General features: G+C 41.4%; 1 protein-coding gene across 6 annotated transcripts in view; it reads right to left on the reverse strand.

Moving 5' to 3' along the window:
* The window catches only part of fam131ba (family with sequence similarity 131 member Ba), a 57,158-nt gene continuing 31,673 nt past the window's right edge, over nucleotides 1-25,485 (reverse strand). For 3 of the 6 annotated variants that reach the window (XM_062990063.1, XM_062990042.1, XM_062990067.1), the window contains 7 exons: nucleotides 19,369-19,404; nucleotides 14,673-14,775; nucleotides 7,838-8,056; nucleotides 5,711-5,851; nucleotides 4,170-4,459; nucleotides 2,764-3,021; nucleotides 1-784 (listed from right to left, as the gene is read on the reverse strand). In XM_062990063.1, the coding sequence (XP_062846133.1) occupies nucleotides 557-784; nucleotides 2,764-3,021; nucleotides 4,170-4,459; nucleotides 5,711-5,851; nucleotides 7,838-8,056; nucleotides 14,673-14,775; nucleotides 19,369-19,404 (1,275 nt within the window). In that variant the 3' untranslated portion in view covers nucleotides 1-556. The remainder of the gene's footprint in view (nucleotides 785-2,763; nucleotides 3,022-4,169; nucleotides 4,460-5,710; nucleotides 5,852-7,837; nucleotides 8,057-14,672; nucleotides 14,776-19,368; nucleotides 19,405-25,485) is intronic. The other 3 variants (XM_062990048.1, XM_062990043.1, XM_062990058.1) reach the window with 3 other exon arrangements.

Below are 25,485 nucleotides of genomic sequence, written 5' to 3' on the forward strand. Positions count from 1 at the left end.
TACATACATGCATTCACACATTCATACAAACTTCACACATACGTACATACTATACATACATACAAATACAGAAGTTTTTATTGATTTTCAATGATTTTTTACAAAAATCAACGTCTGTTATTACTATGTGTATATGGATAATTCAGTCATGTAAATGTTCATAATGCATGCACTTTCTTTTGGTTATGGAGGTTGTCAGTATTCCACTTTTTCCTTTATTTCTTCATTATCTTCTGCATGTGGCCTTGCATCTTTTATCTTATTTCCCCCGGTCAACACATCAAAGAGCACGGTCACTTTAATGCTCTCGCCGCCTTGGTCAGTACACTTTTGCGATCCAGGAGTGTGTTTTATGACTATGTCATCCATCACATTTATTAATCTATAAGTCAGTGCATTTCACGGCAGAGTCCTTTAAGTTTTTAGACAAAAAAAAAAAAGAAGAATACACCTTAGGAGGGGTGAGTATACGTTAGAGGAATTACTTGAATATTTTGGTAATGATGGTTCAATTTTGAATGTTTCTTATTCAGTACCTCTCCCGTAATTATTGATGTCAATTTGTTGCCACGACAACAATGGTCCCATCCTCCACCTCCTCTTCTTTCTCCTCCAGGGATTGGATGATGCAGGATGTCACCTCGAAGGTCATGTGCTCAGCTGTGGGTTTTGCCAGTGACTGGGCCGGGCTTACCGCACCGGGTGGGGTTGGACCATCTCTGTGAGGCAGATTGGGCGGAACTGACATCGCCTCTGGTTCCAGGGTTAATGTGATGTCATCCCCCTTGATCAAAATTTAAAATAAAAAAATAATATTAGTTTTAGAATATATTAGTATAAGACCAGGGGCGTAACTACCGGGGATAGCAGGTGCACTGGGGCCCATGGCGGGTGGGGGCCCTTCACGACATAAACTAAACCCCCCACCGCACTGCCCCCCTATTGGCTGCACTCGCCAGGTCGTTATTATATTATAATATTTTCATTAAGTAAAATATTAGAAGTGAGTGAGTACCTTTAATTCATTCTGATATAGCATATATATATACACCGATCAGCCATAACATTAAAACCACCTCCTTGTTTCTACACTCACTGTCCATTTTATCAGCTCCACTTACCGTAAAGAAGCACTTTGTAGTTCTACAATTACTGACTGTAGTCCATCCGTTTCTCTACATACTTTTTTTAACCTGCTTTCACCCTGTTCTTCAATGGTCAGGACCCCCACAGGACCATTACAGAGCAGGTATTATTTGGGTGGTGGGTCATTCTCAGCACTGCAGTGACACTGACATGGTGGTGGTGTGTTAGTGTGTGTTGTGCTGGTATGAGTGGATCAAACACAGCAGCGCTGATGGAGTTTTTAAATACCGTGTCCACTCACTGTCCACTCTATTAGACACTCCTACCTAGGTGGTCCACCTTGTAGATGTAAAGTCAGAGACGATCGCTCATCTATTGCTGCTGTTTAAGTTGGTCATCTTCTAGACCTTCATCAGTGGTCACAGGATGCTGCCCACGGGGCGCTGTTGGCCGGATATTTTTGGTTGGTGGACTATTCTCAGTCCAGCAGTGACAGTGAGGTGTTTAAAAACTCCAGCAGCGCTGCTGTGTCTGATCCACTCATACCAGCACAACACACACTAACACACCATGTCAGTGTCTACCACCCAGTGTCCACCACCCAAATAATACCTACTATGGGAGAGTCCTGACCATTGAAGAACAGCATGAAAGGGGGCTAACAAAGCATGCAGAGAAACAGATGGACTACAGTCAGTAATTGTAGAACTATAAAGTGCTTCTATATGGTAAGTGGAGCTGATAACATGGACACTGTGTGTAGAAACAAGAAGGTGGTTTTAATGTTATGGCTGATCGGTGTATATTGCATGTACTTTTCTTACGTATGTATATATTGTGTGTCTTATGTTTCGACAGCATTTCATTTTACTGTACAACTGTGTACTATTATAACTGAATTGAACTGAATTGAATTTGGCTTACATCATGGTTTCCATTTTACACACTCTCAGGACTTGTCTCCCAGGATCCACCACACTTACATTAACTACACCATCCACGTCCTATTCCCCAAGCATAATAAGCTAAAACACCCATCATAGTTTTGATATAGTGTCTGGGGTTAGGGATAGGGCTAGGGTTTAGGGTTAGGGTTAGGGTAAGGGGTTAGGGTTTGTTATGGATTACATGCTAGCATTATTAAGCTGGGTTTCGCTGCTGGCAAGACTGTCTGGCTGGACCCAAGAGAGTGTTTCAATGTATCAGTTACTTGTCTGCTGGCCAACAAAGACTTTAATACCCCCAGTAGCAATGGATCCAGCTGAAACTCCTGAACTCAAACATTTGGATTGTGTCCACATACTTTTGCCCATATAAGGTTCAAAAATGCATCTTGAAAACTTTACTGGCATGTTCTTGGGAAATTGATGGAAAGCAGTGTGGCTCTCACACAACCTGCTGCACCAAGGTTTCATATATCACACTTATTGCCCTAAATGAAGGTAGTTATAATGAACAAGCTTTTATATTTGACAGCAGTAATTAAATACGCCATAAAATGCATATATTTTAATCCAAAACACAAATCAGGCAGGATGTTCTGCATAGATAAGGCTAACAAACTAGCTTGAAAAACTAGCCCTTAGCAAACAAATCGACTCTGTATTGATTTATAGTGCAATCACAAGCCACATTGATTCATTCAGAACACCATTTATAAGACTGCAATCAACACACCTTTGCCTCCTCTTCCTCTTGTTGTTCAAGGATGCATTTATTTTCCGTAATGACCTCCTCGGCGTATGATTCTGGCGTGCCCATTTCCGCCAGGTTTACGTTCATGTGTCCCAACACGTCCACCTGATGCTGCTCCACTTGTGCTGCTGCCCACAGATCTGCCAGTCTGGGGTGAGTGGGTGGACCCAAGCTATGAATGGTGCTGTTCGGCGTGGCTTGCAAGGAGTGAGGGGTGCTGTGTAGCCGATGTTCCAGTGACTTGAAGAAACATAACATATAGATCAGAAATGCTGTCAATATAGACACAAGCAAAGCTGAATGTTGCATAGTTCATGAAGGATCTACCAAGGTTTTAAAACACTAGCGCATTTACTTTACATTTGGAGAATAATCCTTACAGTACTATGACAATATACAGTCTGAGCAATTGGCCCAACAGCAGCAACCTGGCATTGGTGGGGCTTGAACCAGCGACCTTCTGATTACTAGTTCGGTACCTTTTTTTCCCCAATTTTCCTCCCAATCTAGTCGTATCCAATTACCCGATTGCATTACGCTTCCTCTCTACTGATGCTGATCTCCACTCCTGATTGAGGAGAACAAGACTGACATACGCCCCCTCCGACACGTAAGCAGTACCTACTGCCTCTTTTCACCTGCACGAGGCGAGTTCATATTCAGCTTTGTGTATGGAGAGGTGCCCAGGTGGTGCAGCGGGATATTCCACTAGCACACCAGCGCCAAGATTCTGAACTCCTCGGTTTTGCCACCGGTCAGCTGGGCGCCACCTAGTGGGTATAATTGGCAGTGCCTGCAGCAGACACGTTTCTGCTATGGCGGGATGACCTGACTATGTGGGTGGGGTTCTCAAATGCTGTGTAAGAACCCTGATTAGCAGATAGAGAGGCACCTGTGCAGAGTGCATGGGTGAAAAATGGTTCCGCTAAGGGCTGCACGCGGGTCGGAGGAGGCGTGAGCAGCAATATACCCACCTCGACTGCAATCAGGGATCCCCCAGCAGCGGAAGACAAATTGACTACACTAAATTGGGAGAAAATGCATCAATAAATAGAAAAAAAAGCTTTGTGTATGGAGAGCCACACCCTGATCAATGCATTATCATTCGACTTGACACTTGCAGGCACCATCAGTCAGCCAGCAGAGGTCATAGTTGCATCAGTTATGAGGTCCCGTCCAGCTCCCACCCTGTATGAACAACAAGCCAATTGTTGTTCATGTAGGAACCAACGAGTTCGAAATGTCAGCTCTGGTGTACTAGCGGGTTTTACCGCTGCAGCACCTCAGTGCTGCCCTAGTTCAGTACCTTAACCGCTAGGCTACATTTGTCTTGACCTGTACCAACCTGTACCTCCTGGTTCTGCAAGAAATACTTAAACCATTCAAACCTGTTGCTGGTACTGTAGAAGTTGCTGCTGCTGGTACTGTTGAATCTGCTGAAGTTGTTGTAAGTGGCTTTGCTGTTGAAATTCCAGCTGCTGCTGGGACAGATAGTGGCCAGAGGCATCGTAACCTTCTCCAGAAGCTCCACCTGCCACGTAGGAGCCAGCAGGAGAAGCCATTCCCGACAGCTCGTTGTTGATCGGCTCCCAGCCGTCAGAGGAGGAAAGGCAGTAGAGACCCTGGGAGACGTAGGTGTGAGGCCACACGTCTGCAGATAAGTGGTGCAACGGCTGATCTAGAGTACAGGAAAAAAGTATGTAAAGCACCAGTATGACTGGTACCAACACATAAAAACTACAGTTCCAATAGCCTGACTTGACTTAGCCTTATCTCTTCACTGGATCCTGACCAGCACAAGTCAATTTTCTGATGCTTTTTGCCATTTGTTTTATTAGGGGTTACTAAATCACCCCATTAACTCAGATAGGAAGTGTCATCAACAGCCCAAGAGTTGGTTGCCCTCAAAGGGCTGTTTAAAACTCTCGCGGGCCACATAAAATGACAGATATACACTATATTGCCAAAAGTATTCACTCGTCTGCCTTCACACGAATATAAACTTGAGTGACATCCCATTCTTAATCCATAGGGTTAAATATGATGTCGGCCCACCCTGTGCAGCTATAACAGCTTCAACTCTTCTGGGAAGGCTTTCCACAAGGTTTAGGAGTGTGTTTATGGGAATTTTTGACCATTCTTCCAGAAGCGCATTTGTGAGGTCAGACACTGATGTTGGACGAGAAGGCTTGGCTCACAGTCCCCACTCTAATTCATCCCAAAGGTGTTCTATCAGAATGAGGTCAGGACTCTGTGCAGGCCAGTGAAGTTCTTCCACGCCAAACCCGCTCATCCATGTCTTTATGGACCTTGCCTTGTGCACTGGTGCGCAGTCACGTTGGAACAAGAAGGGGCCATCCCCAAACTGTTCTCACAAAGTTGGGAGCATGAAATTGTCCAAAATCTCTTGGTATGCTGAAGCATTAAGAGTTCCTTTCACTGGAACTAAGGGGTCGAGCCCAACTCCTGAAAAACAACCCCACACCATAATCCCCCCTCCACCAAACTTTACACTTGGCACAATGCAGTCAGACAAGTATCGTTCTCCTGGCAAACGCCAAACCCAGACTCGTCCATCGGACTGCCAGACAGAGAAGCGTGATTCGTCACTCCAGAGAACACGTCTCCACTGCTCTAGAGTCCAGTGGCGGCGTGCTTACACCACTGCATCTGACTCTTTGCATTGCGCTTGGTGATGTAAGACTTGGATGCAGCTGCTTGGCCATGGAAACCCATTCCATGAAGCTCTCTACACACTGTCCTTGAGCTAATCTGAAGGCCACATGAAGTTTGGAGGTCTGTAGCGATTGACTCTGCAGAAAGTTGGCGACCTCTGTGCACTATGCGCCTCAGCATCCACTGACCCTGCTCAATTATTTGGATGGGTGAGTGAACACCTTTGGCAATATAGTGTACTTGCCATCCTTACCTCTGCTGGTGATGCTCTCTTGGTTAATTTCGCTGAGGTGGGCCACACTGCCGTGGTTGGAGTCGGCACAGAAGCTGTCTCCATCCATGGAATTCCACCCCTGCAGTGTCGCCTCAGAGATTGCAAATTGCTGCATTATTCCTGTAAAAGGAAAGTTATCACTGAATTAGTAAGCATGGGCAATGGAAATTATATTAATGAAAAAAATCAACAATATACTCAAATACTTAACAAAGTGGGAACACCTTCACTGCTTGAAACATTTGGCTGAGTTAGTCAATGTGCTTATGAATGAACAGTTGTGGAAATTTGTCCTTTTAATACAGCTTGATATAATTCTGAGGTCCAAATTGTCTTCCTGGTGCTCAATAGAATTAAAGATCATGATGAGAATATGAACACATCCTCTATAATCATTTACCTGCCAGTGACAGCAGGAAATGCATTAATATGTACACTGATCAGCCATAACATTAAAACCACCTCACTGTCCATTTTATCAGCTCCACTTACCATATAGAAGCACTTTGTAGTTCTACAATTACTGACTGTAGTCCATCTGTTTCTCTGCATACTTTGTTAGCCCCCTTTCATGCTGTTCTTCAATGGTCAGGACTCTCCCAGGACCACCACAGAGCAGGTATTATTTGGTTGGTGGATGATTCTCAGCACTGCAGTGACACTGACATGGTGGTGGTGTGTTAGTGTGTGTTGTGCTGGTATGAGTGGATCAAACACAGCAGCGCTGCTGGAGTTTTTAAACACCTCACTGTCACTGCTGGACTGAGAATAGTCCACCAAACAAAAATATCCAGCCAACAGCGCCCCGTAGTCAGCGTCCTGTGACCTCTGATGAAGGTCTAGAAGACGACCAACTCAAACAGCAGCAAAAGATGAGTGATCATCTCTGACTTTACATCTACAAGGTGGACCAACTAGGTAGGAGTGTCTAATAGAGTGGACAGTGAGTGGGAGTGGACACGGTATTTAAAAACTCCAGCAGTGCTGCTGTGTCTGATCCACTCATACCAGCACAACACATACTAACACACCACCACCATGTCAGTGTCACTGCAGTGCTGAGAATCATCCACTGCCTAAATAATACCTGCTCTGTGGTGGTCTACCTGCAGCATGTCCAGGTTTAAATTAGAAACATATGTAATGACAAGTAACATTAGCATTTTTTGTGGTGATTTTTAAAAGGTTACCTAATTAGACACTATCCCACCAGAACTCTGTTAGGTAGAAGTACATCCAATGACATTTAATCAGAGATGTTCACAAGTCACAAAATACGAGTTCGAGTCGAGTCACAAGTCTTTAGGCTAGAGTCCGAGTCAAGTCACGAGTCAATATAATATACACAAAACATATTTTGAAAATGTAGTGTAGAAATAAACAATATGTAAGTTCAGATAAAAAACAACAACAGATTAGTGACTGTATTTTGCTGTTTTACTTTCCTAGGTACCTGTTAAAAGCTTAAACTGACGTTTTGTTTTCATTGCAAATTACGGCACAGCAGCCAAAAAACACAGCAAAAAAAATCCATAATACTGCTTACCTTAACTTATGTTCTTCCAGATGCTATTAAATTTATAACCGTGTGTTGTCCCATTAGGAATAGAATCCGTTATTTTGTAAATGTGCGTATAATTAAAAACCTCCAAGCTTTTACTGGTTGTGAAGTAAAACACTAACTCGTTAGAAAGCCAAACAAGCGTTTCATTGACAATCATCTGTGTGACACTGCAAACTGAATACATGCAAATAACTAAAAATTAAAATCAGAAGGTCTGATTGGTTCAGAAAGCGCTCTTCGACCGACTCTGTTTGATTATTCCTGTTTGCCCTGTTTGTCAGGTTTGTCTCTTGTCCAGTTCATGTGCAGCTTTGTTCGTTTGTAGTTAGCATTTAGCATAGGTTGTGTGTTTGTCTTGTGTAACCTTGTTGTGTCATGTTATTAATAAACTTCAGTTAATACATCTCTGAGTGTGTGTCCGCACCCTCTTGTCTGTCATAGCCCATAAAGCGTTACAACTGATTTACCACTGCTGCTGATTTTCTGCCTTCTGTAACAACGTTTTTTTTACTCCACAAAACCTTTCATGGCCTGAAAAATACCTGCAGTCATTCGTGCTTCTTTTTCTCCATCGCTTAGATCACTGTAGGCATCGTTCTCCAGTCTCCTTTCTCTTTCACGATGCAAGTTGGTAAGTCTTGCTCCTCCGTTTGGCCCAGCAGATGGTTTTCCCCAACTTTGCCACTCGATCATATGTGCTACACGGCCTTGAGCCATGGCTGTGGGTTTGGTTACCTTGTCCTTCATAGATCGGGTCACACCTATAGAAGAAGATACTTGAACTTTAGTAACTTTCATTATGGTTTGATGGTACATAATCCAATCTGGAGAGAAATCTTACAACTAGAGTGAATTGAAGTGAAGAAAATTCGGACACAGCTGGTGAATGTGCAGCTTTAGTGAAGGGGGTAATGACGGAAGCAAGGCAATGCATTATAAGCAATGTATTTTATCTTCACAAAGAAGATATTTTAAGTTCTGCTTGTTTATAAAACCTCATATAATGTGACCCGGTTTTTATCTAAGCCATAAAAAATAGCTAGAAATGCATGGGTCTCTATTAAACAGCTTTAGGGAAAAGTACTTACTTACAAAGGAAATGCACTCTCGCTATAATACACTATATTGCCAAAAGTTTTCACTCACCCATCCAAATCATTGAATTCAGGTGTTCCAATCACTTCCATGGCCACAGGTGTATAAAACCAAGCACCTAGGCATGCAGACTGCTTCTACAAACATTTGTGAAAGAATGGGTCACTCTCAAGAGCTCAGTGAATTCCAGCGTGGTACCGTGATAGGACGCCACCTGTGCAACAAGTCCAGTCGTGAAATTTCCTCGCTACTAAATATTCCAGTCAACTGTCAGTGGTATTATAACAAAGTGGGAGCGATTGGGAACGACAGCAACTCATGACAGAGCGGGTTCAGTGGATGCTGAGGTGCATAGTGCGCAGAGGTCGCCAACTTTCTGCAGAGTCAATCACTACAGACCTCCAAACTTCATGTGGCCTTCAGATTAGCTCAAGAACAGTGTGTAGAGAGCTTCATGGAATGGGTTTCCATGGCCGAGCAGCTGCATCCAAGCCTTACATCACCAAGCGCAATGCAAAGCGTCGGATGCAGTGGTGTAAAACACACCACCACTGGACTCCAGAGCAGTGGAGACGTGTTCACTGGAGTGATGAATCACGCTTCTCCGTCTGGCAATCCGGTGGACGAGTCTGGGTTTGGCGGTTGCCAGGAGAACGGTACTTGTCTGACTGCATCCAGACAAGTACCGTTCTCGTCCAACATCAGTGTCTGACCTCACAAATGTGCTTCTGGAAGAATGGTCAAAAATTCCCATAAACACACTCCTAAACCTTGTGGAAAGCCTTCCCAGAAGAGTTGAAGCTGTTATAGCTGTAAAGGGTGGGCCGACATTAAATTAAACCCTATGGATTAAGAATGTGAAGGCAGACGAGCGAATACTTTTGGCAATATAGTGTACCTTAAACTTGCTAAAGTCTCTATTCATAAATCCACTATGAAAAACGGATGGTATAGCGATCTACTGTGTTAGCCCACCAATGCTGAGCTCTCAAGCTCTAGAGTTTGAATCACAGGTGGTGTTTTTTCCACTTGGCCAGGTATCCAAACAGTCGCAAATGGCTGTTCCCGAGGGAAGGAGGTTGACCGTGTTTTATTACTGCTGTATTGCTGTACAATTTTGACCTCTGTCTGGTCAAGAAGACTTCATCATAAGTGGGGTATTGATGGAGTTCAAGAGACTCCTTCCCACCATCGCAAGTGGCAGGAGAACTGGGACAGGGAAATTGGCAACAAATACATTAGAAGGAAAATGGTCCCAATAATAGGCCACCTTTGTTGTAAAAAAATGAAAGAATGGCCACAGTAATTGTGGGACAATGTTTCATATACACCGATGAGGCATAACATTATGGCCACCTTCCAAACTGAATCAGTAACCTTTTCTATGTATAAGGATGTAAAACCCAATGTAGCAAAGGTGCTAGTAACAATATGAGTGAATTTGATAGAATTACATTAAAACAGCTTGTTGACGTTTTTGATTGACGATCAATTTAGTTCATTTAATTCAGACAAATTATGCCAAAAAATTTGAATCTATTTACAGATTAACTCATTAAGCATTATTTATTACAATGCAATAATGAATGCTTGAAGAAATATGATTAATTATATGAAAATGACCCATTATAATGCAAATATTTGTGGCAAATAAGACATGCATAAACCAAAATCTATCTATCTGTCTGTCTGTCTGTCTGTCTGTCTGTCTGTCTGTCTGTGTCTATATATCTGTTTATCTCTCTATATATCTATCTATCTGTCTGTCTGTCTTTCTATGTGTCTATCTATCTACCTATCTATTTATGTCTGTCTGTCTGTGTCTATCTGTCTGTCTGAGTCTATATATCTGTTTATTTATCTATCTATCTATCTATCTATCTGTCTGTCTGTCTGTCTGTCTGTCTGTCTGTCTGTCTGTCTGTCTGTCTCTCTCTGTTCATCTATCTATTTACGTGTATCTATCTATATACAGTGTATCACAAAAGTGAGTACACCCCTCACATTTCTGAAATATTTCATTATATCTTTTCATGGGACAACACTATAGACATGAAACTTGGATATAACTTAGAGTAGTCAGTGTACAGCTTGTATAGCAGTGTAGATTTACTGTCTTCTGAAAATAACTCAACACACAGCCATTAATGTCTAAATAGCTGGCAACATAAGTGAGTACACCCCACAGTGAACATGTCCAAATTGTGCCCAAATGTGTCGTTGTCCCTCCCTGGTGTCATGTGTCAAGGTCCCAGGTGTAAATGGGGAGCAGGGCTGTTAAATTTGGTGTTTTGGGTACAATTCTCTCATACTGGCCACTGGATATTCAACATGGCACCTCATGGCAAAGAACTCTCTGAGGATGTGAGAAATAGAATTGTTGCTCTCCACAAAGATGGCCTGGGCTATAAGAAGTTTGCTAACACCCTGAAACTGAGCTACAGCATGGTGGCCAAGGTCATACAGCGGTTTTCCAGGACAGGTTCCACTCGGAACAGGCTTCGCCAGGGTCGACCAAAGAAGTTGAGTCAACGTGTTCGGCGTCATATCCAGAGGTTGGATTTAAAAAATAGACACGAGTGCTGCCAGCATTGCTGCAGAGGTTGAAGACGTGGGAGGTCAGCCTGTCAGTGCTCAGACCATACGCCGCACACTGCATCAACTCGGTCTGCATGGTCGTCATCCCAGAAGGAAGCTGACGCACAAGAAAGCCCGCAAACAGTTTGCTGAAGACAAGCAGTCCAAGAACATGGATTACTGGAATGCCCTGTGGTCTGACGAGACCAAGATAAACTTGTTTGGCTCAGATGGTGTCCAGCATGTGTGGCGGCGCCCTGGTGAGAAGTACCAAGACAACTGTATCTTGCCTACAGTCAAGCATGGTGGTGGTAGCATCATGGTCTTGGGCTGCATGAGTGTTGCTGGCACTGGGGAGCTGCAGTTCATTGAGGGAAACATGAATTCCAACATGTACTGTGACATTCTGAAACAGAGCATGATCCCCTCCCTTCGAAAACTGGGCCTCATGGCAGTTTTCCAACAGGATAACGACCCCAAACACAACCTCCAAGATGACAACTGCCTTGCTGAGGAAGCTGAAGGTAAAGGTGATGGACTAAACCCAATTGAGCACCTGTGGCGCATCCTCAAGTGGAAGGTGGAGGAGTTCAAGGTGTCTAACATCCACCAGCTCCGTGATGTCATCATGGAGGAGTGGAAGAGGATTCCAGTAGCAACCTGTGCAGCTCTGGTGAATTCCATGCCCAGGAGGGTTAAGGCAGTGCTGGATAATAATGGTGGTCACACAAAATATTGACACATATAAAAGACTGTGCTGAAGTTTTTCACAATGTAAGAAAATTATGTTTAAAGCAACTTATCTTACTTAAGAAATACCTAATAATAATTAAAAGCAATTTATTGAGCTGCATACACCACATGGCCGAAAGTATGTGGATGCCTGGTTATGAGCTTCTTGGACATCAGCTTAAAAGTTTGACTTAATCTTATCCTTGTTAACAGTTGATCCATGAACATTAATAATCAATCAAACAACTATTTCAATAATTTCTTACACAGAAGTTAATTAACAACAAGATAGATAGAATGAATAAAATTACACTGATCAGCCATAACATTAAAACCACCTCCTTGTTTCTACACTCACTGTCCTTTCACTGTCTTACACTTACCATATAGAAGCACCTTGTAGTTCTACAATTACTGACTGTAGTCCATCTGTTTCACTACATACCTTTTTAACCTGCTTTCACCCTGTTCTTCAATGGTCAAAACTCTCCCAGGACCACCACAGAGCAGGTATTATTTAGGTGGTTGATCATTCTCAGCACTGCAGTGACACTGACATGGTGGTGGTGTGTTAGTGTGTGTTGTGCTGGTATGAGTGGATCAGACACAGCAGTGCTGCTGGAGTTTTTAAATACTGTGTCCACTCACTGTCCACTCTATTACACAATCCTACCTAGTTGGTCCACCTTGTAGATGTAAAGTCAGAGACGATCACTCATCTGATGCTGCTGTTTGAGTTGGTCATCTTCTAGACCTTCATCAGCGGTCACAGGATGCTACCCACAGGGCGCTGTTGACTGGATATTTTTGGTTGGTGGACTATTCTCACCACCACCATGTCAGTGTCACTGCAGTGCTAAGAATGATCCACCACCTAAATAATATCTGCTCTGTGGAGGTCCTGTGGGGGTCCTGACCATTGAAGAACAGAGTGAAAGGGGGCTAACAAAGCATGCAGAAAAACAGATGGACTACAGTCAGTAATTGTAGAACTACAAAATGCTTCTATATGGTAAGTGGAGCTGATGAAATGAACAGTGAGTGTAGAAACAAGGAGGTGGTTTTAATGTTATGGGGCGACTTACAAGTAATTGAGGATTAAGGGCCTTGCTCAGGGGACCAACAGTGGCAACCTGGTAGTAGAGGGCTTGAACCAGCAACTTGAACCAGTATCTTAACTACCACTGCCAAGAGATACCACTGGTCTAAAACTATCCAAAGAACCTTACAATTGTGACTGTATACAATCCAAGCAATTGAGTATTAAGGGTCTTGCTTAAGGTTTCAATAGTGGTAACCTGGCAGATATGGGGCTTGAACCAGCAATCTTCAGATTACTAGTCCTGTACCTTAATCTGCAGCAAAAAAATAAGTCTAGATTAGATGTAATTGTGGAATTGATCATAAAACATAATTTTCTTAGATGCAGTGTAAGCCCGGATAAGTTCAATCTACTTAAAAAATTTGAGGAAACCGGTTGCCTTAAAAAAGTGAAGTAATGTATAATGAAAACTTGAGTTAGCATAACTTAAAACATTAAGTTATTACACCTAAAAGGCAAGTTGATTAAACTTTCTTTTTTTTGTTATACCAACTGCTTTTCCCAATAATTCTACTTAATATCTTGAGCTCAATGGAAAAAACTATTGATTTCTTCTTAGTTTTCATGTTAATTACATTTTAAATATGAATTACAAATGTTTATAGAGAAACAGACACAATTATACAATTATTTTTCTTTATTTCACTTCAGAAGTATTTACTTAAAATACAACATGTCAAGAAAACATCTTTAAAACTGTACAAACTGTATATAAAGTTCTGATGAAACACAAACAGCTCCTCACAGTAACCATGAACCTGTAAAACAACAAAAACAACATTAACAGCATTAATTTAAGGATTAAAATAAACCAAGCCAGCACACGATTTGCTTCGTATGAAGGCTAGCATGCTAACATGCTAGCATGTAGCCTAAATACGGCAAATAAAGCAGTGCTGTTTGATTATTTATTTAGTGTCAACATTAAGCTCATTTATTTTAAACAAAATTGTTAAGTAAAGTACAACACTTACCAAAATTAGACGGAAGATGAAAAAGCCCCATCAGACTGGTGTATATGCTACTCAAAAATAGCATAATGAGGAAGAAAATGTTTGTCCACTTAGTTTAACAAAGGTTCCACTTCACAAAAGACATTTCAGGAAGACAAGTTTACTTGTGCAAAAAGCCTTATATGAAAAGTAAAAAGTAATTTGCAACAACAGGTTTCAAAAGTTAAAACAAATGGCTGCCTGATTCACCAACAGCAAGCTGAGAAAAGGCGGACTTACATGTAAATGGTGGCGTTTTTCTGTTTTATTATCTTAACTTAACTTTTTTAAGTTAATCTGATAGAAAAGTAATTTTTTTTGTTTAGTAAACTTAAATCTTTTAGCACATTTAAATGTGTACTCAAATTAGTACAATGTACTCCGCATTTTATAGTAGAGCAAAAAAACTTAAATAATTTATGTATGTTGTACTAAAAATGTTTGATTAAATATAAAGTCCGGGCTAACAGTGTGGGCTAAACCTTTGCACAGTTCAACGTATCAATACACAGCACATGTATACACATAAACAACACACTTCACTAACAATTCACTGAGCACAAAACCGCCGAACTCACACAAACCACAAGGGCACCACAAAACAAACTCTATTCACCACTGACCACCCAAAGACTTCAATTCCCAGCAGCAAGCCTGTGGTAATGGGTTGTGCAATTGCGGGAGCCGTCGTTTTCATTCTTGTTGGATCTGATTGAGCGTTCGTCAATGGCAACCGTGGCCATTGACAGGCACTGATAAATGGAGGTAGAAAGTGAAACTGAAATGGGAGAGGGGGGCAGCCATGTTGGCTCCGTTACGCCATCTCCTCCGCTGGAGCCAACATGGGGTCAGTTACCAGCTACCGGGACAGACACACACCTGACACACCTGACAGAGAGGACTTAGCCAGAGCTCCAATTCCATAGGCGTTGGAGTTCCGCTTGAGACGAGGCAGGATGGAGGTGGTGTCCTCCATAGACAGCTGTAGAATAGAAATGTTACAGGGAGAGTGTATGAAGAGGAGAAAGAGGACAGAAAATTGAAAAAATAATATATTTAGAGCGTATTTACTAAATTCATTCAATAAAATTACTGACTGTTATCTAATGCTATGACTTTAAAGATACTTTTTCCTCCAAGTATTTATTATTTATTAGGATTTTAACATCATGTTTTACAAACGCATAGATTGTGACCTTACTGTTACCCTAATGGATCCTTTCAAAATTAGATTCTATTATAAACGATTGGAATAAGAAACAGGTATGACCTGTTACTACAACCCCAAATCAGAAAAAGTTGGGACAGTATGGAAAATGCAAATAAAATAAAAATAATGAGTTTCTTACATTTACTTTGACTTTTATTTGATTGCAGACAGGATGAACCTGAGATATTTCATGTTTTATCTGCTCAACTTCATTTCATTTATTAATAAACATCCATTCCTGCATTTCAGGCCTGCAACACATTCCAAAAGAAGTTGGGATGGGGACAATTTAGGGCTAGTAATGAGGTGAAAAAACTAAATAATGATGTGAATCCAAACAGGTGATGTCAACAGATGATTGTAATCATGGTTTGGTACAAAAGCAGCATCCAGGAAAGACTGAGTCTTTGATGAGCAAAGATGATCAGAGGATCTCCAGTTTATCAACAAATGTGTGAGAAACTGATTGAAATGTTTAAAAACAATGTAGCTCAAAGAAAGATTGGAAGGGATTTGCATATTTCTCCATCTACAGTGCATAATATCATTAAACAATTCAAGGAATCGGGAGGAATTTCAGTGTGTAAAAGCCAAAGGCGCAAGCTTAAGCTGAACGCCCGTGATCTTCGATCCCTCAGACGGTACTGCATCAAGAACCGCCACTCAACAATAGCTGATATAACCACATGGGTGAGGGATTACTTTGGCAAACCTTTATCAAGCACTACAATACAGAGTTACATGCACAAATGCCACTGCAAATTTTACTGTGCAAAAAAGAAGCCTTATGTTAACCATGTCCAGAAGCGGCGTCGACTTCTCTGGGCTCGGAGGCATCTAGGATGGACCATCACAGTGGAAACGTGTATTGTGGTCAGATGAATCAGCATTCCAGGTCTTTTTTGGAAATAATAGACGAAAAGGACCATCCAGACTGTTATCAGCAACAAGTCCAAAAGCCAGGGTCTGTCATGGTATGGGGCTGTGTCAGTAAAAGTCATTAACACTTCTGTGATGGCAGCATTAATGCAAAAAAGTACATTGAGATCTTAGAGCAACATGTGCTGCCTTTCAAGACGTCATCTTTTCCAGGGACGTCCATGCATTTTTCAACAAGACAATGCAAAACCACCTGCTGCACACATTACAAAGACATGGCTGTGGAAGAAGAGGGTACAGGTACTGCACTGGCCTGCCTGCAGTCCTGACCTGTCCCCAATAGAGAATGTGTGGAGAATTTTAAAAGGAAAAATGCGACAACGACCCCGTACTGTTGCACATCTTAAGACGTGTTTGCAGGAAGAATGAGACAAAAAGGTCTCCTCGGTGCCAAAACGTCTTTTAAGTGTGGTGAAAACGAATAGCAACATTACAAAGTGGTAAATGCTTTACTGTCCCAACTTTTTTTGGAATGTGTTGCAGGCCTGAAATGCAGGAATGGATGTTTATTAATAAATGAAATTAAGTTGAGCAGACAAACAATGAAATATCTCAGGTTCATCTTGTCTGCAATCAAATAAAGTTAAAGTAAATGTAAGAAACTCTGTGTTTTTCTTATTTAGTTCCAGTGCATTATAATATCTTCATAAAAAGAGTCACAGGTCAGAGAGTATGGCTAAAAATAACTAATAGCTTGTAAAATATTCTAGCCCACCAGTTCTTGTGAGCTCTTCCATTTAAATCTTGGCTCTGCTATCAGCCGGCTGGGCGCCTACACAGTCACATGATTGCCACAGACACACGAGTGGAGGTATGCAGCAGCAGAAGCTAATTTTGATAGGGTAATTGGGTAAATATGACCAGATTGGAAGGAACTTTTTTGGGAAAACTGCATTTAAAAAAACCTTCATCATGTGATTTGAGGAGAATGAAATTGTACTGTGTTTTATTTATTTTAATTCATATTAATTAATTTTATAATGACAGGTTTTTGCTATGGATATGAGTGTCTGTTAATGTTGTAAATATACTGTGCCATTAAAAATATTTGAACCCCTTCAGATTTTTACATTTTTGCATAATTGTTATATGTAATTGTTTAATCTAGCAGGTCAAAAACAATCTTACAAGAATTAAAATGTTGTCCAATACCAACTCGCTCTGTTACAATAAATGCATTTGCCCATTTACTTATATGATTATTATTACATGATTTAATTATTATGTAACATAATTGAGTTCATTTAAACTAAACATACTGGCTTGTTACTGCCAGACTTAATACATTTAAACATTTCCACAATGTAAAGGGGACTTAAAAGTAGGGATGTAACGATGCACCACAAGACAGTTAAAAATCGGTGCACACGTGCCACGATTCGAATCAGTTATTCATTTAAGATGAATCGATATTTACTTTTAACAGCAGAGGGCACTGGCGCTAATCACCTCGCCTGGTTGACGGCACTTAACAAAGTTGCCAGGTTTGGAATTTTCCAGCCAAATTTATTTATGAGGATACTTTTTTTATTTGTATTATTCATTTATTTATATAATGTTGGATTTGTTTTAAAATTCCATTTAAGTTAAAGCATTATAAGCATTATTTGGCATAGTTTGTACCTACCTCAGAAATAAAAAGGCATTCATTATTTTGATAAATAAACAATAAGCACAAATACAGTATTTTATTTTATTTCTTTAAAGAGAAATAATAAAAGGAAACTCTGTCATCATTTGTCTTCAATTTCATTTTGTTTAAAAAAAAAAATAATAAATCGGGAAAAAATCGTGTTGTAAACCCAGTATCGTAAATCGTATCGCATCGTGGGTAGTGTATCATTACATCCCTACTTAAAAGTCTTAACAATAAATTCCTAAAAAAAAAACAATGTTATTAAAATCTATTAGTCTGAAAAAGGTTATTATGCCATTTTAATATGATAGTATTTTAATATTTTAACACAAAACTTGGAACAGTGATGAATTTTTAGGCCTCACTCACCTTAGAAGGTCAGTATTCAGAATTTCCCTTACTTATAAGGCAAAAATTACTGGTTTATATTTCCTAACAAGCACCTAAATGGCTCCCAAACCATTTGAGATGATGTATGAACCTAATTCTAACAGTCTGATATGGTGGTCTTATAGTGTGGGATTTGCTGCTTTGGGTCTGGACAATTTAGGACAGTGGTGGCCTAGTGGGTAGAGTGGGTAAAATCCAGCCTCTGCTATGCAGCCACTGTTGAGTCCTTGAGCAAGGCTCTAAACCCTGTCTGTTCCAGGGGCGCCGTACAATGGCTGACCCTGAGCTCTGACCCCAGCTTCCAAACGAGTGTATATGTATATACCACAAATAAAGGCAATCTTCAACATGGCAAATATTTAATGTAACAAATACACTGATCAGCCATAACATTAAAACCACCTCCTTGTTTTCACGCTCACTGTGTAGTTCTACAATTACTGACTGTAGTCCAACTGTTTCTCTACAAACCTTTTTAGCCTGCTTGCACCCTGTTCTTCAATGGTCAGGACCACCACAGAGCAGATATTATTTAGGTGTTGGATCATTCTCAGCACTGCAGTGACAATGACATGGTGGTGGTGTGTTAGTGTGTGTTAGGTGGTGCTGGTATGAGTGGATCAGACACAGCAGCGCTGCTGGAGTTTTTAAATACCGTGTCCACTCACTGTCCACTATATCAGACACTCCTACCTACGGTCAGCTGTTGGCTGGATATTTTTGATTGGTGGACTATTCTCAGTCCAGCAGTGACAGCGAGGTGTTTAAAAACTCCATCAGAATTGCTGTGTCTTATCCACTTATACCAGCACAACACACACTAACACACCACCACTGTTGTCAGTGTCACTGCAGTGCTGAGAATGATCCACCACCCAGATAATACCTGCTCTGTAGTGGTCCTGGGAGAGTCCTGACCATTGATGAACAGCATGAAAGGGGGCTAACAAAGCATGCAGAGAAACAGTGGACTACAGTCAGTAACTGTAGAATTACAAAGTGCTCCTACATGGTAAGTGAAGGCAATAAAATGGACAATGTGTGTAGAAACAAGGTGGTATTAATGTTAGGGCTGATCGATGTATGCAAAAATAGGGGCACTGGAAATGTGACTCTGGGTTGTAGTGTAGAATTTTACTGTGGTAAAACCACATTTTAGGTATTTATATAATGTAATGCATATGGTAATGCTCATTTTTGTCTTAATTTGATTAAGATAGTCTTTACAAACTAGCAAAACATTAGAACACACTGGAATAACTTAAATCCCCTTTATTAACTTCTATTTTAGCTAAACCATTGAGAACGCTCTGCTACTCAGAATCATTTCATTTTCGTATTCATTTACAAGCATCATTATGGAAATAAAATGAGAAAAGAGAGGCAAATGAACAACTTACATTGATTCCTTCCCAAGAAAACTCAGTGCGTCCAGGCTGAGGGAAAGCAGGCAACAAGACGGTAAATAGGACACAAAGTCAAGGGGCAGTAATGGTTTTAAAAGCAATATCAGCCATAACATTAAAACCACCTCCTTGTTTCTACACTCACTGTCCATGTTATCAGCTCCCCTTACCATATAGAAGCACTTTGTAGTTCTACAATTAATGACTGTAGTCCATCTGTTTTTCTGCATGCTTGTTAGCCCCCTTTCATGCTGTTCTTCAATGGTCAGGACTCTCCCAGGACCACCACAGAGCAGGTATTATTTAGGTGGTGGATCATTCTCAGCACTGCAGTGACGCTGACATGGTGGTGGTGTGTTAGTGTGTGTTGTGCTGGTATGAGTGGATCAGACACAGCAACGCTGCTGGAGTTTTTAAACACCTCACTGTCACTGCTGGACTGAGAATAGTCCACCAACCTAAACATCCAGCCAACAGCGCCCCGTGGGCAGCATCCTGTGACCACTGATGAAGGTCTAGAAGATGATCAACAGCAATAGATGAGCGATCGTCCCTGACTTTACATCTACAAGGTGGACCAACTAGGTAGGAGTGTCTAATAGAGTGGACAGTGAGTGGACACGGTATTTAAAAACTCCAGCAGCGCTGCTGTGTCTGATCCACTCATATCAGCACAACACACACTAACACACCACCACCGTGTCATTGTAACTGCACCTGTGGGGGTCCTGACCATTAAATAACAGGGTAAAAACAGGCTAAAAAAGTATGTAGAGAAATAGATGGACTACAGTCAGTAATTGTAGAACTACAAAGTGCTTTTATATGGTAAGTGGAGCTGATAAAATGGACAGTGAGTGTAGAAACAAGGCGGTGGTTTTAATGTTATGGCTGATCAGAAATGAGGAAAAAGGGAGCAAACGATAACAAGAAAACCAAAACCGCTGCACAGAATGCCCTTCCCGGATATCTCCCAGGTATATTTCATATTTAGTGAAGGCGGCAGCAGCAAGGTTGGAGTGGTTTCATGTGGCGTGCTATATTAAGACATGCCAACCCAAACAAACAGCTCGCTATTGATCGATTATAAATCGTAGCTAAAACGGTTGGAGCAACACTGTCGTCGGTAGGAACAGCAACAGCCTTTCAGTGTTCATTAAGATGGATCAATAATAGAGGTTATATATAGGTCAGTTGCACAGCAGCAGAGCAGCAGGTGAACCACTCCGTTCTGAGCATGCAGTTGACCTTGGGCAGATTCTTCTCTCCATATAGTACAATCCTGACAGTTTCTTTTATTTTGCACATATGTTTTTATGGTGCACACATTTGATTTGAGGTCACATTTGCATGATGTAGTTTAAATAATTTTGAGTATAACCACAATATTCCTTCTATGTATTGCATGTAGGTTTTAATTGCATTACAAATGACAGTAAAATGGGATTTCACACCCGTTTTCTTTTGTAGTTTGGGTGATGCAAGTAGCTTTAAATAGTTAGGTCTGGTAGTCTAATATTATATCTCTAATAATTATTCAAATAAATTGTTTTAATTAATTTTCTCCCCTCAACTGCATCACGCTTCCTCTCTGCCTATGCCGATCCCTGCTCTGACCGAGGAAATCAAAGCTAACCCACGTCCCCTCAGACATGGGCAGCAAGCCATATGCATCTTATCACCCACACATTGACAACAAGTGTTGTGCCACCTAGCGTTGTGTACGGAGAGACACACCGTAAGAGCACTCTTTCCTCATCTCTGTGTAGGAGCCTCTAATCAGCCAGCAGAGGTTGTAATTGCACCAGTCTGACAGAGACAGACCCATTTCCGGCTTAGTCCCGCCCATCTGAACAACAGGCCAATCGTTGTTCATGTAGCCACTCAGCCTCAGCCGGCAAGGCAGAGCTGAGATTCGATACGATGTATTCGAGATCCAGCTCTGGTTCCAGCGTGTGTCTTTACTGCTGCGCCACCTGAACGGCACATACATTATAATTTCTTGGGGTAGGCATAGTCCTTTGTATATTTGTTAGGTGGTTAAATCTTTATGTTGTCATTTTTGTGTTTCTGTGCATGGATTGTATGTAACTACCAGGGGACGGGTGCACTGGGGCCCATGGTGAGGGGGGGGGCCCTCCACGACATGAACTCAACCCCCCACTGCTCTGCCCCCCCTCTGCTGCACATTGCTTTTATTTATATGAAATTTGTTAAGGGGGGCCCAAATTTTTTTTGCACTGGGGCCTATGAGTTACTAATTACGCCACTGTGTCTTGACTTGGCATATCTTGTCCTGCACTGCCGCTAATCCTTTGTAAAGCCTTAGATTTATCCTACCTTGTTTATATTAAAACACTTAATAAAGGTACACCAAAGAGGCATAACATTATGACCACTGAATAACACTGGTGAAGTGAATAACACTGATTATCTCTTCATGATGCCACCTGTTAGTGGGTGGGATATATTAGGCAGCAAGTGAACATATTGGGGTGGTTTCCCGGACGAAGATTAAGCCTAGTCCTAGACTAAAACGGCCTTTTAAACTAGATTAAAAGAATCTGTTGCTGCATGCTCAATAATCCAGGTACACAAATCCACAAAGTTGAATCAGTTCATCTGGACACAAGTTTGTTGTAGAGATACGTTTCATCACTCAATCCGAATGACTTCTTCAGACTGAAGAAGTCATTCGGATTGAGTGACGAAACGTATCTCTACAACAAACTTGTGTCCAGATGAACTGATTCAACTTTGTGGATAGATTAAAAGAAATCTGCTTTCTCAGTCATGGCTTAAAATAGGCCTAGATTAAGCCTAATTCTGAATTATCTAATTTGATTTCTTGAAGGAAGATTAGAGCTATTGCAGGACTAAATTGAGGCTTAATTTAAACCTCACAGGAGGCAGGTTTAACTTCAGATTAATGTTGTTTGTCAAAGAAGATCAGCAAGTACCACCAGCTAGACATGTTCTTGCTGACAAAAGTGACCCATTACATCATTTTGATGACATTAGTTTTTGAGATCGTTTTAGAATGTAAAACCCCAAATAAGAAAGAGTTGGGACAGTATGGAAAATGCAAATAATAAAAACACAGAGTTTCTTACATTTACTTTGGTTTTATTTGATTGCAGACAGGATGAACCTGAAATAATTAATGTTTTACAACTTCATTTCATTTATTAATGAAGATCTCAATGTACTTTTCTGTATTAATGCTGCATCACAGAGTGTAAATGACCTTTACCAAGGGCACTGACACACCCCCATACCATGACAGACCCTGGTACTGACACACCCCCATACCATGACGGACCCTGGCACATCTGACCACAATACACGTTTCCACTGTGTGATGGTCCATCCTAGATGCCTCCGAACCCTGAGAAGTCGACGCCGCTTCTGGACATGGTTAACATAAGGCTTCTTTTTTGCAATCCCCTGCCCATGTGGTTATATCAGCTGTTGTTGAGTGGTGGTTGTTGATACCATCTGAGGGATGGAAGATAACGAGTGTTCAGCTTAAGCTTGCACCCTCGGCCTTTTCACACTGAAATTCCTTCAGATTCCTTAAATTGTTTAATGATATTTTGCACTGTAGAGGGAGAACATGCCTTCCCTTCCAATCTTTCTTTGAGGTTCATTGTTTTTAAACATTTCAATCATTTTCTCACACATTTGTGGACAAACAAAGACTTTCATTAAAGACTTTCCTTTCCTGGATGCTGCAATCATCTGTTGACATCACCTGTTTGGAATCACATCATTATTTAGTCTTTTCACCTGTTTTAGTCTCTCACCACCTTTACTAGCCCTAAAGGGCGGCACTGTGGCTAAGTGGGTAGCACTGTCGACTCACAGCAAGAAGGTCCTGGGTTTGATCGCCTTTCTGTGTAGAGTTTGCATGTTCTCCCCGTGTCTGTGTGGCTTCTCTCCAGGTGCTCCGGTTTCCAAAGACGTGCAAGTGAGGTGAATTGGAGATACTAAATTGTCCATGACTGTGTTCAATATAAACTTGTGAACTGATAATAACTTGTGTAATGAGTAACTACCATTCCTGTCATGAATGTAACCAAAGTGTAAAACACAACGTTATAATCCTAAAAAACAAACAAAATACTAGCCCTAAATTGCCCCCATCCCAACTTTTTTGGAAAGTGTTGCAGGCCTGAAATGCAGGAATGGAGGTTTATTAAGAAATAAAATTAGTTGAGCAGACAAAACATGAATTTGGGTTCAAACTTGGTTTCATCCTGTCTGCAATGAAATAAAAGTTAAAGTAAATGTAAGAAACTGTGTGTTTTTATTTTATTTGCATTTTCCATACTGTCCCAACTTTTTCTAAAGTTTTTTGATCGCAGTCTCTTCTCTGCTGCCATGGTCATACTTGTGTTTGCTTCTCCACTTCAATCAATTGTAAGCGTTTCTGGATCCATTCCATGTTTTGTAGGCAGCTTTGCTCCACCTAATTCAGACTAGCACAGGTGGTTTTAAATTAAGCTAGTTTGGGACTCCATAGTCCAGGTGTTAGTAATCAGTAGTTAATCTGTGTTTCAGAAAGTCTTTTTTAAAGACAGGATTTACTATTCCAGATTAAGGCCTACTCCTGGCTTAAGTTAAACCCTGTCCGGGAAACCACCCCATTATCCTCAAAGTTGATGTGTTAGAAGCAGGAAAAATGGGCGAGTGTAAAGATCTGAGCGAGTTTGACTAAGGCCAAATTGTGATGTCTAGACGACTGGGTCAGAGCATCTGGGTCAAAACTGCAGCTCTTGTGGGGTGTTCCCAGTCTGCAGTGGTCAGTATCTATCAAAAGTGAACCAAGGAAGGAACAGTGGTAAACCAGCGACAGGGTCATGGGCGGCCAAGGCTCACTGATGCACGTGGGGAGTGAAGGCTGGCCCGTGTGGCCTGTGTGTCCGATCCAACAGACGAGCTACTGTAGCTCAAATTGCTGAAGAAATTAATGATGGTTCTTACAGAAAGGTGCCAGAATACACAGTGTATCACAGGTTGTTGTGTATGGGGCAGCAAAAGGGGGACCAACACAATATTAGGAAGGTGGTATAATGTTATGCCTAATCGGTGTAAAGTGTGCACAAACAAGACATGTTATATAGGAGCACTTTATAGTTCTACAATTACTGACTGTAGTCCATCTGTTTCTCTGCATGCTTTGTTAGCCCCCTTTCATGCTGTTCTTCAATGGTCAGGACTCTCCCAGGATCACTACAGAGCAGGTATTATTTGGGTGGTGGGTCATTCTCAGCACTGCAGTGACACTGACATGGTGGTGGTGTGTTAGTGTGTGTTGTGCTGGTATGAGTGGATCAGACACAGCAGTGCTGATGACCTCACTGTCCCAGCTGGACTTGAGAATAGTCCACCAACCAAAAATATCCAGCCAACAGCGCTCCATGGGCAGCGTCCTGTGACCACTGATGAAGGTCTAGAAGATGACCAACTCAAACAGCAGCAATAGGTGAGCGATCGTCCCTGACTTTACATCTACAAGGTGGACCAACTAGGTAGGAGTGTCTAATAGAGTGGACAGTGAGTGGACACGGTATTTAAAAACTCCAGCAGCACTGCTGTGTCTGATCCACTCATACCAGCACAACACGCACTAACACACCACCATGTCAGTGTCACTGCAGTGCTGAGAATGATCCACCACCTAAATAATACCTGCTCTGTGGTGGTCCTGATCATTAAAGAACAGGGTAAAAACAGGTTTAAAAAGTATGTAGAGAAGTAAAAGGTCTACAGTCAGTAATTGAGTGTAAAAACAAGGAGGTGGTTTTAATCTTATGGCTAATCAGTGTATATCTGTCAGTATAGCAACACAGGCATGACAGTGGCACAGCAGGCAGTTTGGATGTCCAGTAAACCATCACCTTTATTTACTCCAAAAACATAGCAGTAGGTTGATTAGCTGCTCTTAATTGTCTCTAGATGTAAGTAAGTGGATAAGTTTGAGTGTGTTGGATGGCATCATTTCCAGGGTGTATTCCTGGATGGATTTCGTACCTGCCTGGTCCTAATGAAGCAGTTACAGAAAAAACATGTAAACTAAAAGGATGGTTAAAAACAGCTTTCTTTGTC

The sequence above is a fragment of the Trichomycterus rosablanca genome, chromosome 2 (genome assembly GCF_030014385.1).
Source record: "Trichomycterus rosablanca isolate fTriRos1 chromosome 2, fTriRos1.hap1, whole genome shotgun sequence".
NCBI lineage: Eukaryota > Metazoa > Chordata > Actinopteri > Siluriformes > Trichomycteridae > Trichomycterus > Trichomycterus rosablanca.